At 40.5% G+C, this 15,007-nt stretch overlaps 1 protein-coding gene across 2 annotated transcripts in view; it reads left to right on the top strand.

The window, feature by feature from the left end:
- The window catches only part of PDE4B (phosphodiesterase 4B), a 521,515-nt gene that overhangs the window by 387,725 nt on the left and 118,783 nt on the right, over nt 1–15,007 (top strand). For both annotated transcript variants that reach the window (XM_044383764.3, XM_057310592.1), the window contains exon 4: nt 13,382–13,576. In XM_044383764.3, coding sequence (XP_044239699.1) covers nt 13,382–13,576 — 195 coding nt within the window. The remainder of the gene's footprint in view (nt 1–13,381; nt 13,577–15,007) is intronic.

Below are 15,007 nucleotides of genomic sequence, written 5' to 3'. Positions count from 1 at the left end.
GTATTTCACTGATGTTTGATGTAGCTTTTGCATAGATGCTCTTTACCTGGCTGAGAAATCTCCTTTCTATTTCCAGTTTTCTAGAAGTTTTTATCAGAAATGGATATTGAATTTTGTCAAATGTTTTTTACTGCATCTACTAAGATGATCATCGGGGGTTTTTTTTTAGTATTAATATGGTGAATTACCCTGATTGTTTTTTGAGTGTTATACAACCTTATATCCTTGGATAAACCCCACTTGATCATAATGTTTCAACCTTTTTGTATATTATTGTATATTATTATATTTTGTATATTATTTGTATTGTATATTATATTATTTACTATAATTTTAAGAATTTTTTCATGTGTGATCATGGGGAAATGATCTGTAGGTTTTCTTTTCTGAGAAATGCTGACTTTAAACAATTAGTTGGGAAGTATTCCCTCCTTTTCAACTTTCTGAAGGTGTGTGTAGAATTAGTATTATTTCTTCTTTAAATTTTTGGCCGTATTCACCAGGAAAACCATCTGGGCCGGCAGTTTTCTTTGTGAGCATGATTTAAACTTTAAAAAAATTCAATTTCTATAATAGGTATATAGATCTATTCATGTTATCTCTTCTGTAGGCCATTCATGTTACCTCTTTCTTCTTCAGTGAGCTTGGGCAGTTTGTGTTTTTCAAGGAATTTAGCCATTTCATCTAAGTTGTAGAATTTATTGGCATAAAGTTGCCCATAATGGTTCCTTATTGTCTTTATTATATCTTTAGAATCTGTAATGATGTCTACTCCTTCATTCCTGATATTCTTAATTTCCATCTCTTTTTCCTTGTAAATCTGACTAGCAGTTTGTCAGTTTTGGTGTTTACATGAAGAACCTGTTTTGTCTTCATTGATTCTCTCTCTCTCTCCCCCTCTATTTTATTTCTACTCTTATCTTTTTTCCCCTCATGCTTACTTTGGTAAGCATATTTGCTATTATTTCTCTAATTTAAGCTAGAAACTGAGGTTGTTTATTTTATTCTTTTCTAATAAAGGCATTTAGTGCCATAGATTTGCCTATAAGTACTGCTTTAGCTGCATCCCACGGATTTTGATATGTAATGTTTTCATTTTCAGTCAGTCAAAATGCCTTCTAATTTCTCTTTTGATTTCGTCTTTGATCCATGAGTTATTTAGAATGTTTAGTTTCAAATACTTGGAGCTTTACTAGAGATATTTTTGTTATTGAGTCCTAATTTAACCCCACTCTGATCAGAGAACATACTTTGTATGGCTTGGATTTTTTTAAAACTTACTGAGACTTATTTTATGGCCTAGAATATTGTCTGTTTTGGTGAGTGTTCCGTGTACACTTGAAAAGAATGTGTCGTCAGCTGCTGTTAGGTGTAGTGTTCTATCAGTGTCAGTTAGGTTAAATCGATAGCATTGTTCAAGTTTTCTATGTCCTTATTGGGTTTCTATTAGTTCTATCAATTATTGAGACTATACTTCTTGATTTTTCTATTTGTTCTTTTTTTGCTTTTCTGTTTCTTTTTTCATGTATCTTGAAACTCTGTTTCATATATTGGTGCATAAATGGTCAGAATTGTTACATACTCTTTACAGATTGTCTCCTGTATCATTATGAAATGACCTTCTCTTCCCGATAATATTCTTTGTTTTAAAATCTTCTTGTTCTTATATTAATATAGTCATTCAGAATTTCTTTTGATTAGTGTTATTATGGTATATATATTTCCACTCCTTTTCCTTTAGCTTGTGTTTTTATATTTAAAGTGGCTTGTTACAGGCAGCATAATGTTGAGTCATACTCTTTTATCCATCTTGAAAATTGCCTTTTAATTGTGGTGTTAAGGCTGTTTACATTTAAAGGGATTATTAACATGGTCAGGTTTATATTTGCCATGTTGCTATTTGTTTTCTATTTGCCCTATCTGTCCATTATATGCTTTTTCCTCTTTTTCTGCTGTTTTGGGTAATTAGGTGTTTTATGCTTCCTTTTTTATTTCCTTACGTAAAGCTCTTCATTTTTTAAAAATTTTAATGTTACTTTAGTGTTTCTCATGTAACTCTTTATCTTATCCCAGTCTACCTTCAAGCAATATTATACCACTTCAAATATAGTGTAATGACCTTCCCACGATATACTTCCATTTCTGTCTTCTTTGCCATTGTGCTCTTATTGTCGGTCGTATGATTTACTTCTGTGTACATTACAAACCTCACAATACATGGTTATTACTTCTTATTTCTCTTGCCCGTCAATTGTATTTTGAAGAGATTTTTAAAAGAAGCCAAAAACTTCATTCCTTTGTGTAGATACTGATTTCTGTCTGGTATCATTTTCCTTCTCCCTGAAGGATTTCCTTTAACATTTCAGAGACTTCAGGTCTGCTGATGATGAATTCTTTCAACTTTCATATGTCTGGTGGAAGTCTTTTCGGTGACTATTTTTTGTTTGTGGGTTGGTTTGTTTTAGATATAAATTTTTACAGTTAGATTGTTTACTGATGTGCAAAATGGAAAATGATGATGCAGTAGCACAGTCTAGGAGTAGGGGAGAAAGGGCAGGATTCAGAACAGAAGACTTGGCTTCAGATACAATCATGAGAATTTATCTACAGTCACAAGAGGAAAGACTGAGCAAATGTTTACTGATGTGGGTGAGTTGATTGATCTATTAATGGATACAATCAAATCAGGTTTCCAGGTTTGAATCGAAGATCCACCATTGAATAGCTGAGTGATCTTCAGCAAATTATTTAAACCCTTTGAACCTGGGTTTTCATATCCATAGAACCAAATGAACAACTGCCCCACAGAGTGACTATAGCAATGAAACAAGTTAATATATATCAAACACTGAATACGTGGCCTGGCACATTGTAAGTCTTCTATACCTGCGAGGAAAAAATGTGTAACTTTTCTTAGCTTTACTGCCTGAGTCAAGGAGACTCTGGGATCTCATTTTTCCACCTGTACTTTCTCTTATCCCCTCTTCTTTCACCCCTCCTTCCTTTCCAAAAGAACACATTTAAAACTCAAATGCCAGGCTGTCTGCAGGTGCAGTGTTTAAGACTGATAACATTTGGAGGCCAGATGTTAACTGATGTAAACACTATTAAATGCTCAGTAGACCGGAGGCTGAGGCAATGATTTCCAATTTTATGATTATTATTTGGATTTATAGCAAATCAGTCTGCCACTCCTCCCAGACCCCTACCTCCACCAAAAAGACGTGTAGCCTATTCATTCTCAAGAGAATATAAATTATTTTTAAAAATATGAAGTTCTTAAAATATTAAGTAATGGCATTTCACACACCTAGAACTGGGGATGCAACCTCCACGTAAACCTCAATACCTCCTTGCAGCCCTCTCTGAAAGGTCAATGGCTTATGAAACTTGATCTAAAAAATAGTCTCATTTTCTGAAATAAGCCCCAGTAATAATCACAAAAAAATCCTATAGCAAGTTTTTAAAACAACTGATATTTTATATTTGAGGTTCCTTGGGATTAGTGTGGGAGCTGTCCCAACGACAGGAAGTCAGTAAATGAGTTCTTCTCCTAGTAAAGAAATATATTTTTTCAAATAGCAGTTAGATGGATCTGCTATGAATCAGTGAGGTGATTGTTAGTGTTTAATACATTTACACACTCATTTATTCATTAATTTATTGAACAGACATCAGTTCAGAACTAACAGTATGTCCCAGGCCCAGTGCTAGGCACTAGTTAATGCATTGGTAAATACAACAGATGACCTTCATGGAGCTTTGAGAGAGGAAGACAATTAAAAAACAATGAGCTTACAAATATATATAGCAAAAAGTAGAAATAGGTGCTATGAAGATAAGGGGCCCTCCATAAATAATGGGTTGGGAAAGGAATTTTTTTTTTTTTTTAGTAGCTAACTTAATCCAAGGCTTAAAGAATGAGAAGAAGGCAGCCATGCAAAGAGTAAAGGAGAGAACAAGCAGAGACCAGCATTTATTTATTAATTTAACAAATATTTATTCAGTACCTTCTGTGAGCCAGGAAGTATTCAAAGCAAATAAAATATACTAGTGAACAAAACACACACATGCAAAACTGCTAAGGTTGGAAAGGATTTGGCATGTTCCTGAAACAGAACGGAAGCCCCTGAGGCTGAATCACACTGAGCAGAGGGGAGTGTGGTATAAAATGAGGTTGGAGGGGTGGTGGCAGGGACTGGATTATATGGGGACTTGTAATCCATGGTGAGGAGGTTGGATTTTATTTGAAATGCAATGACATAATTGGATTTTTATGTTAAGAGATTGCTCTTGCTGTTATGTGGAGAAGAGTTTGGAGGATGGGGGCAAGTGGAAGCAGGGAGATTCATAGGGGCTATTCTAGTTCAAGTGAGATTTTAATGCACTGAAATCATGGTGGCAGCAAAAATGAAGTGTATCGTTTTGATGTAGGATGAATAGAACTTCTTGGCCAACTGAAGAAGAGGAAGGGAATTTGAGGAAGGAGGTCAATCATGGATGATTCAACTGAGTAGATGGCAGGTCTATTTACCACAGTGAGGGAGACTGGTTGAGTAAGTGGATGAGGGTGGAGGAGGTTTGGACTAAAGACTGAAAGTAATTCAAGTTTGCTGGCCTAAGTCATAAGCAATGAAATCAATCCAAAAGTGAAATTCATTATCTCATGGGATTAACATGTCCCCCATCACTGGAGCATATACCAACAAGCTAAGTGACCATTTATCAATAATATTTTAACTATGTATCAAGCAGAATTCTAGAGCTGATTTCCAGATGGTATCTGAGAACTTATAAAAGAAAGCAACAATTCCTGGAAGCCATCACTGGTTGAGTAAGAACTGGTTTTCCCAGATCAGGATCGTTTCTCTTGAAGGGAATTTCACTTGCCTTCGAGCTACTGGAAGCTGACACAATATTTTTAAATAAATATATTATTTAATTAATAGGTTTTCTTTTTGGCAGGGCTACAAACATATAAATGGGAATACTTATATCCTGTTAAGAGACCATTTGAACATCTTCTATGACAATCTTTTAGAAAAGATGGAAAATGTAGGCTGGAAAATATTGAGCTAGTAGGAAATTTGTATACCCAAAGTGCAACTTAGAGCAGCAGGACCACAGAGTACTAAGTTCTCAATCTTGGTTCCCCTCCCTCCCCCATGCTTTATAAAGTCTACATGCAAAACACATTCCCACCCAAAATTATTATCATCCGGGGGGACACCTACCTTTCCTGAGAATCACTGTCCTACAGAAAGTGACCATTACTGCTAAGAGTCATCCTAACCCTTAGAAGGTTTAAGTGGATGAAAGTCTGAGAGTAGGTTTGATAATTAGAACGCATAAAGAAACATACTTACCTTATAACACTTATATGTCTGAAAATCATTTTTTACCTGGAAATAGATTGACAAAACCCTTTGTTTACTTGTTAGAAATAATGTTCTTATAATTGTGAGGTAAGATTGTTTACATTTGGTCCTGTTTTCTTTGTGCATCAAATCATACAACACAGGAACAGCACAATGTGAAGTTATTAAAGAATCACATGAAAATTATGTTCTTAGCATTTGAAAAGAAAAGCTTTTAAAAATGACACTCATATAATCTCATTAGAAACATGAAGTATTGGTATTACATTTTTGTTTATGCATTTCTTTCATGAAATGTTTACAACCCAAGAAAGGATATGAAACAACAAGTAAAAGAAAGAAGTTGCAGCATAAATTCCTTAGCAAAATTAAAGCTTTCTACCAAAGGAACATTAGGAGGAATATTCTTGGCACGTCTATCTCTGATACCGTCAACACCAAGGGAAGAGAATGACTGCTGCCAGGGAGGACCATTTGCTTTCTCCTTGGGCTCAGTACCCTATGAAAGGTATTCCAGTCCTCTCTGCAGGTGATATTTGATATCAAACCTCAGATTCTTCTTTATGGAGCTAGCTTTTAGAGGTCAGGTAGAGAAGAGAGCAGAAGATAGCTTGGTGTCCCCACAGCACTCCCATCCCTTGCTGGAGAAGTACATCTGTGCTATGATGGGTATCAAGGGGAACTGGTAAAAGTTCCTTGGTCCCAAATCATTCATTCCTTCATTGGTATATCCATCAGACATTTATTAAGTACCCATAATCTGATAGACATGGCCTTTAGCAAGGAGGTAAAAACAATATGAAAAAGATGTTCTGTGTTCTTGAGGACCAAAGCAGTTTGGGGGCAGATTAGAGCACTAACGATTATGCTGGACAAGTGCTATGGTAGGGTTACAAAGATATCAATACATGTATATACATATACAGCTATATGAGACAGCGGAGCAACCAGCTCAGCTCAGAAAGGGAGCAGGGATGAGGAAAATTAAATCGCTAGCTTAATAAATGGCGCCAAATTCGAGCACAAGTATCATCTGACCAAATTCTTTGGTTACAAGGGGAGCAGAAATGGAAATCAGAAAGAATCCAGGGATAGACTTCCCACTACCTCTATCAGATCTCAACCCAAGTGTACCATCTGGGAAAGATTGTGGGGTGGGGGTAGGGGTGTACCCTGATGTAGAGCTGGAGACCACCTTTGGGGTTTATCGAGTGGATCTTCTGACCACCCACACTAAAGAAACACTCTTTTCCATACGTGTCTCTCCCACACTGTTAGGTTTTATTTTCCTCAGAGCAACTATCTGATACTACCTTATTTGATTGATTTATTGTCCATCCCTCCCCCATAAGGACCTTGTCTGAACGGCACATGGTGGTATTCTCAGACCTGGAACAGTGCCTTATTTTATAGTGGGCACTTAATGAATGAGTTGAATGAATGATCATTAACAATATAAAATCACATCAGGCCGCACTTGAGAACCAATCCTTCCTCCATCTCCGAAATGTCTGTAAGATGTCTAATCTCAGAGGGGCCTCAGAGATCTTCCACTCATTCTTTTCTTCATTCATTTCAGGGGGGAAAGACTACGGCGTGGGAGTCAGGGTATGGGGAGTCTCTGTTTCATTCCAGTTATTTCCTCACAGAGCAGGAACTGGAAGCCAGATCTTCAGAATCCTAGAGCTCTTCAGCATTACTCTGCTACCTCTGGTTAAACCTCTCCGTGGGGAAAGCACTTTTGGATTATTGCCATGAATGTAATTTTCAAAGCCCCTAGGAAAAAAAGAAAGCAGTGGGAAGCCGCTTCTAGAATTCAGATGAGCCCAGCGTCATCGTTCTTCTTCCTTGTGAAGGCACAGCCTTTGGAACTGAAATCTCAGGGCAGAACCACAATATTCGGCTGTAACTATAGCCAGAGGAGATCTGCTTTCCTGCAGCGAGGACATGGGCTCTACATCACACTGGCTGTGATTTTGCACAGTTAAGTCCTTCATTAAAAATTAGGACTGGCAGCAGCCTGCCGCCATTCATTGTATCAAGGTGGGTCACTGCCATTGTGGGTAAGAATGCACGCCCCTGGGCAGCTTCCCTATCTGCAGGGACCAGATAGCACACTGAGCTGATGGCCATCGTGAGTATTTTTATCAAAACTATAAGCAAGCATTTGAAGATGTTAGTTTCTGAGTCCAATTGAGGGAAATATTTTCCCACAGAACTTTAAAGAAACATGGCATTTTTCTCACAGACGGACCACGGCCATCCACACACACACATTCTATACGCAAACATAGACACAAAAGTTCTCAAAAGCCAAAACTCCCGGGACACAGCTCCTGGGATGCTGCAGGAAGGTGGGAAAGAATGGGGAAGGAGGAACCTATCAGCTCCCCCGAGGGGCTTCTCAGAAGTCTTCACCTGCCAGAGGTTTTATTCCAAATAGAAGAAGATTTTTGTCAGATGAGAAATATAAAGGATGAGATCCTCTCATTCGTTTAACAAATACTGGTTATACGCCTTCTGGCGTGAGGCTCCGTTCTAGGCCCCAGGAATACAAAACGGATTAGGCTTAGTCTCTGCTTCAAGGTCACAGTCTAGTGGAGTGAAAGAGATGGGTACACAGAGGAATACAATCCAGCGTGGCCGGTTCTGGGATCAAGAAGGGGCATGGGGACATGGAGGAGAGGCCCTAGACACAGACCCAGTGTCCTTCAAGGAGATCACATTTTGGAATTTTTCAAATGAAGTTTCACATTTTTGGAGGCTCCATTTTCTCCTCTTTGAAATGGGAGGAAGAGAATTAGCCTTCCTGAGTTGTAAAACTTGAGGGCTGTATGCGATACTCAATGAATACATTTTTAAGAAAGAAAAGCAAAATTGAGAACAGCAGGGCCCTCTCCAGATGGTGGTGAGCCACTACGCTGCCCTGTGAGTTTAAACCTCTCGGAGAGCTCACGATCTTGACAGTGGAGCTATTTATCAGAATAAGCCCGAGACTCACCTCTAGAAGGGCTGAGTTGAAAAAGAAAAGTCTCCTCTGATTCGGAAATGAATTATTCCTGGGAGGTTGTTTCATGAGTTTTTGTTACAGAAATTGGGGTATGCGCAGGTAATTGGGGGTCAAGAAACAGCCGCCCTGAGAACAATTGCAGGCAATTCTGCAATCACCTGGCTCAGCTTGAATTCTTGGAAGTAGAGCTTCTCTTAGTTTAATAAAAGGTTTCATGTATACCTTGTGGTTCTGTTCTTTATCCCTGATTTTTCCTCCTAGGCTTATGAATAAGGCCTCAGTCACATTTCTCCCTCCGAAACTGGCACGCAGCCCCAGCTGCTCCGACTGGAGGCTGGGAGGTGCCTCCTGGAGGAAGCTGTAGCTGTCTTCTGCCATCTGCTGGCTCGCTGTTTGCACCAGTCCGGAGCTGGCTCTGCATGGATTCTTAGGGAATGGAAACCTCCAGCAGAGAAAGTGTGGGGCAGAGAAGGTTCTCACTTTTATTAAAAAAGAAGGAGATTTGAAGATGGCAAACAAAGTGGCATAGGAGGGCTTTTCCCAGGATGGGGTTGTGTAAAGATGTCGCCATCTCAAATCTCCAAGGCAGTGATTTTTCGATGCAAGATTGTTTCGTTCAGGGAGAACACAGCCGTGTGTCCAAGTTTATTTTCTTTTGTTTTGTTTTTTTCCCCTTTCATTTTACTTGAATTCTTAGATCATCACCTTATAAGTCTGATCAAATAAGTCACTGCCCCATCTCTGTAGACTCATTTGAAAGAAACAGCAGCACCCCATGTCGGTGGGAACCGAGATGTGAGTAAGCAGGTAGGAAGAGGGAAGGGAGAGGAGAAACATTTCACAGTAAATCGCAGTGTTCTTCAATCGGTGCGGCTGACGTTTTTTTGAGGATCTGTTAATTACAAGGCTCTGACCCACATTCCTGGCATACAAAAGTGAGTAATTTAGGGTCCCCTCTCTCTGGAACCTAAGAACCTAGTGGGAATCAGCTAAATAGAGAATTAAGCAGAGAGGTGCACATGCTGTGATCAAGGATTGCAGTAAAGGAGCGGAGGGGAACGCAGAGAGGAACGTGTGTTTACATCAAACTCAGGCTGCATGGTCAGAGAACACTTCCTGGAGGGGGTGCCCTGAGCTGAAGTTTGAAGATAGTGACTTATCAGAGACTGGCGGGAAGGCCATTCCCATCTCCGGGAGCACCACTTCCTACCCCCAGTGTCACCTGCTACCACCACTGCCTTGGGAGGCAGAGACTCTAGATACAAAGCAGGAGAAAGTTGTTGAAATATTCAGTCTTAGACGAGGAGCAATTGACTCAGCCCAGGGTGATTGGCCAAGGCAGGGAGAAGCAGGCAGAATCATGAGGGAGGGCAACATGCAGAATCCTGGACAGGAGAGAGTCATTATGGGACTTTCTCTGAACCTAGAAGAGAGGCAATACTGTTTCTGTCCACATGCTGGATATGGACAATCCCTTCCAGAGAAGTACAGTGAAATATTCAGAAACTCACTAGTGACATCCTCGCTTAATCTATCTGAAACTTCTGAGTGACCTCATCTAAATATTACAGTAGCTATAGGCTGAAAGATATCAACTACAATGCTATTTAAGGTCATAGGTGCAATGCCAACAGTAAGGAAAATGCTTAAGAAAGTATGGTACAGCTTCTCGTGAACCATTAGGTGCCAGGCCATGAAAAATGCTAATTTCAAAAACCGCAGAACATGAAAATACTTGTACAAAAAAATCATGCTCCAAGCCTACAGGAAAAATATTCAGGAGGAAACATACTAAACTAATAAAAGTGGCATTTTTTTCTCTATTGTCTATGTTTTATATAATATATAAAACTCTTATAGCTGTTATAATAATTTCTTTAATACTAAGAAGTCTAAAGGTGAAATGTGTGTCCTGATTAAGGCAGGTGCAAAAAATTTAGCCTACATAATTCATCCTAAATGAATTATCCCCATTTATGTGTTTGTTTCTGATATTTCAGATTCCATTTTCTCCCTAATTGTGTTTCAATTTGTGTGGTCTATTCATTTTGCTTGTTAAGTCTGTCCTCAATCTTCCCCTTGCTCATACCCCTCCTCCCACCCTGGGTCTGCGGGATGTATTGTGATGTCTGCCCGCTAATTTTGCTGTGACTGGGGCTGGTGTCTGGTTGGTGATTCATGTTTGTTCCTAAGTTGTACATCTGTGTTGGTTGCTTTGAAACAGTGCCCCAGGGAATATGAAAGGCCGTTTGTCTCACTGAGACTGCTTCTTTGCACCAGAATTCTTCCCTGGCTTTTTCTGAATTCCAGCAAGCTCTTCTAGGAGTTTAGAGTTTAGGCACGATAAAGAATAAAACAAAACAAAACAAAACAAAAACAAAAGCAAAAGAGAACAGCCTGGAGAGAGTTTTGGTGTCTGGGTCTAGTCCCTGCTTACCTGGTAGGACCAAGTTTCTGATATACAAACCCTGGGGACAGAATGCCTTGTGACATCCACTTTAAGGGTAATGCCTTGTGGATTTAAACTTTCTGCCCACTAGGAATGCCTCTAGCAGAACATGGGGCAGAGTGAGGCCTGGTGGAAACTCTCAGTGGTAAAAGTTCTAAGACTTCGGTAGGCATACCCACTTGGTGCCTGTCTAATATTTTAGCACAGGAACACGCATTCATAATGTTTAATGACTGCTGCTGCATGGGCACTGACCAATTAAATGGATGCAGGCCATAGTGCTAAAGCTAGAGACCCCTGCTGTTCCAGACACCAATCCCTTAGTTACTGCATCACCGGGGAGACCAGCAAATTCTGGAGGGCCTGGGGCAACAGCTGGCTGCCAACTGTTACAAAAGTATTTCAGTGTTTTAATATCCATCAAGGCTGAACAGATACATCCAAAATGAATAACATGAGTGCACATGAAACTTCGAAGCTCATGCCCATTCTTAAGGGCCACGGTCACCTTTTAAGAACTTCCCTCTTTGTCCTTAAGAAGAGTTCAGAGCCAGCGTCAGGACCTACCAGTTCTTCAGGATCTGGGTGGCACAAAGGAGCCCTTATCCACAAAGAAGCTCTTTATTTTGCTCAACAACTAGTATAGATCTCCCCCCAAGGAAAGTTTGCAAGTCAGCTTTCATTATATTTTCACTTGCTGCAATGTAGTTGGCTTACAACATAGCTCTACCTCGAAGCAGGCAGAGAAACAAGCTGGTGTGTGTGAGTGATTGCCCACCTGCCTGCTTGCCTGCAGTCTCTGAAAGGCAGCTCCATCCCAGACCATTAGCCTGCTGTGAAAATCCATGCACTGGTGCCTTGAAAGTCCAAATACATATTGGATTGTTATGGCTCTTTCTTGTCTTTTTAACCAGAGATTCTCACCCGCTGCTTCTTATCAGACACCTGGTGTTTGTAGGTTGGCTAAAAGCAGCTTCTCAGAATGGTCTCCGGGGAAGCATTATAACCCTGCATTCTGTTATTTCTTTCCCGTTTCAAAGAAGCCTACAGCTTCAGGGTAATTTGCTGCTTCTCTTGTCCTCATTCAAGATAACAGTTAAGGCTGCTCATAATCTTACTCTCTACATACCAAACACAAATTTTGTTTGAATTCAGAGGAAAAATTGCACTCAGCTAGCCAGCAAGCCATTCTGATACGCTGTGATTAGAGAAGTCTAGGGTTGTAGAGAAATGAGTTGGAAGACTTGGGTCTTCCAGTACTCACCCTATAAGGTACGAGCATGTAAACTTGAGCAAGTATTTAAAAATCTCTTTAAGCCTCATTTTCCTCAAATGTCGAGTGAGGGCATACTGTATACTTTACAGGGTTGTTATGAGGAGTAAGTGGAATCATCGATCAGAAAGCGATTTGTAAACTAAAGAAATATAAGCAGAATTCACCCCAAGAGAGAGGGTTGTAAGAACGAGTGAAAGGAAAGACCTTGAGTATAGAAATAAATAATGGCAGCTTGATGAGTATGAAGGAAGCCCACTCTTGTGATCTAGCTTGGGAGAGAGAACATTCCCAGCTTCATACCTTCCTCAGTACCTCTCTGCAGAGCTGAAGCAGACCTGCTGGAGTGGTCTAGAGAAATGGTAGGCAAGAGGGTTCCTGGCAGTTTAAAGCAAAGGGAGGTGGTGTACCCAAGGAAAATGCATCGGGGATGATGGAGAGCATGGGAAGGACACAGAGCCTCATGTGATACCAGGATAGGGAGAGAAGACAAGAGATAATATCTCCACTGCTCCCATCAGTGTGTTCATTGGTCAGAGCTCGTTCGACTAATCTGGGCTGGAGGGTACCTTCCTAGGGTGAGCAGACTGACTAGAAATCCTACTGGTTCTCCTATGCTAGAGCCAGTGGCTTTACCCTCCTCCAGAGACAAAGCTCTGCAGCCCTTGAGGGTAATTTGATATTATCAGATTAATTAAATCATTTTCTGTGGTTAAACTTGCGTGTGAATATTAAGTCTCAGACTGGGCCTCCCATCTAATCAGCCAGTGAATGTTTTCAGGATAGCACTTTGTTCCTGAAACATGGAGAAATATGCATATTGTATTTTTAATGAGATCGTGATGTTTATTTATGGCAGGAAGAAGCCTCCCAGCTACGAAGACTCATTTAAGTGATAGTTTAGCGTCTGACACGTAGAGCTGTGTTGGATGCTGTCTTTGAAGTGGCTTGTTATCACCAAATGATTTTACAGTTGGCTCTTATTATGAATTTGTCAAAGTTACTCTTGCCCCTGAAAGGCCATGGGGCTTTGCTCCAGGGTTCAAATCCTGCCTCCACTATTCACTAATGACTGGACTTCTGTGGGACTATTTCCTTCATACAAAATGAGAATAATAATGACTACAATTCAGAGCTGTTTGGAAGATTAAAATGGTGCATCAGGTGTGAAGTTTTGTGTAAGATGCCTGGCACACATTGGTTCTCCATGTATGTGTGTCACATGTCCTCCTCCATGCTTATGTGACCAGCGTTTTTTGCTTTCTCTTAAGCTTTGATGTGGAAAATGGCCCTTCCCCAGGTCGGAGCCCTCTGGACCCCCAGGCCAGCTCTTCCTCTGGGTTGGTGCTCCATGCCACCTTTCCCGGGCACAGCCAGCGCAGAGAGTCCTTTCTCTACAGATCAGACAGCGACTATGACTTGTCACCAAAGGCGATGTCAAGAAACTCTTCACTTCCAAGCGAGCAGTAAGTACGAGCCCTGGGTGGCCTGCCATCTCACACTTACCTCATCTTTAACCTGTCACAGCAGCAACAACAACTGTTCCCCCTTTAACCCGTGGGAAGGAGGGAGGAGAAAAATGAGCGTGAGCAGAGGTGACAGTGATGATCCTTAAAGACATTAGTGCCCTCCAGCATGAGAATATGTAGCTGGGGTCTCAGGCACAGTGTGCAGTTTTCATCTGTTATTGATACATTTTTTAAAAATTGTCATTCAGCTTCATTTCCTGAACTGTTGAATCATTTATGGGTTGAGAACCTTAACAGTTTTTGCAAATCATACTTGAATTTTCCACAGCATGTGCAGTTTGCATGAGGCTATGGTGAAAAAGAAAAACAGTAGTTGGGGACATGCCTCCTTTCTCAGTGGTCTTTGCTTGGTGACATTTAATAAGCTGTCATCCAGCCGCATGTCTGTGTCCCTTCTCTGGAACCTTAACTCAATGCCCACTTGTTGCCTGGCTCCTTGGTGAGACACAGCACACTCTGCCACCCTATTAAACACAGCTGATGTTCTTGTTTTGCTGCTATTAATCGTAGATCTCTAATTTTTAAAGAACAATGGTGGGGTTGTATTATTCGTTTATTAAATTTCTGAAACCAAATAAAGTTGGATGCTGGAATTCATGCCTTAAAAGGTTTCTGGGCACACGTACAATTGTTTTTAACATTGTATGTTATAAAAATATTGGTAGCTCCCTAAAGTCTCTGGCCTGGAAATTTCCACTGGGCTCTCTTGTGCTGTTGGAAATGAAGCTATAAAGGGTCAGCCTCTTGTGAAAAGGGCAGGGGACATTTTAAAGCTACCAGTAAGAAAGGATTCCCCAGGGCATTTCTGCCAACAGATTCTTCCAGAAGCACCCCTGGCCTAAAAATGTCTCGATCATTGGGTGGGCCAAAATTCATTTCTTTGGCAAATACTTCCTGAATCTCTCCTATGTACCATGTAGCATGCTAGGCTCTGGGGATAAAAGATTAACAAAACAGTGGAAAAATCATAGAGGAGTTAAAAACAGATATTCTCAGAAAGGTTGCATCCTCTCAGGGAGGTTACAGTTAATAAGAAAGATAAGAGGAACACCCACATAACTCCACTACGGAGTGGAAGGAAACATTTAACACGCGCTTACCACGGGGCCAGCGGCCCTGACATATGTGTTATTTCTTTAATCTTCCCAGCAGTCCTGTCAGGTAAGTCCCACTATTATCTCCACAGTACCGATAATGAAAGCGAGCCTCTGAGAGACTGAGAGAACTGCCCCCATCCCACGACTATATGCTATGCTGCATCCCATGATGTAGCTAAGACTGACCATAATTGAACCTTTTCGATTCTGGTTGCCTGTGTTCTTCAAACTGCAAAGTAGAATCTCTACCACGCGGTAGAAAACAGAGGGG

The sequence above is a fragment of the Ursus arctos genome, unplaced genomic scaffold (assembly GCF_023065955.2).
Source record: "Ursus arctos isolate Adak ecotype North America unplaced genomic scaffold, UrsArc2.0 scaffold_12, whole genome shotgun sequence".
Classification (NCBI taxonomy): domain Eukaryota; kingdom Metazoa; phylum Chordata; class Mammalia; order Carnivora; family Ursidae; genus Ursus; species Ursus arctos.
Note: the sequence above shows the minus strand (reverse complement) of the source record. Positions and strands in the feature narration are given on the sequence as shown.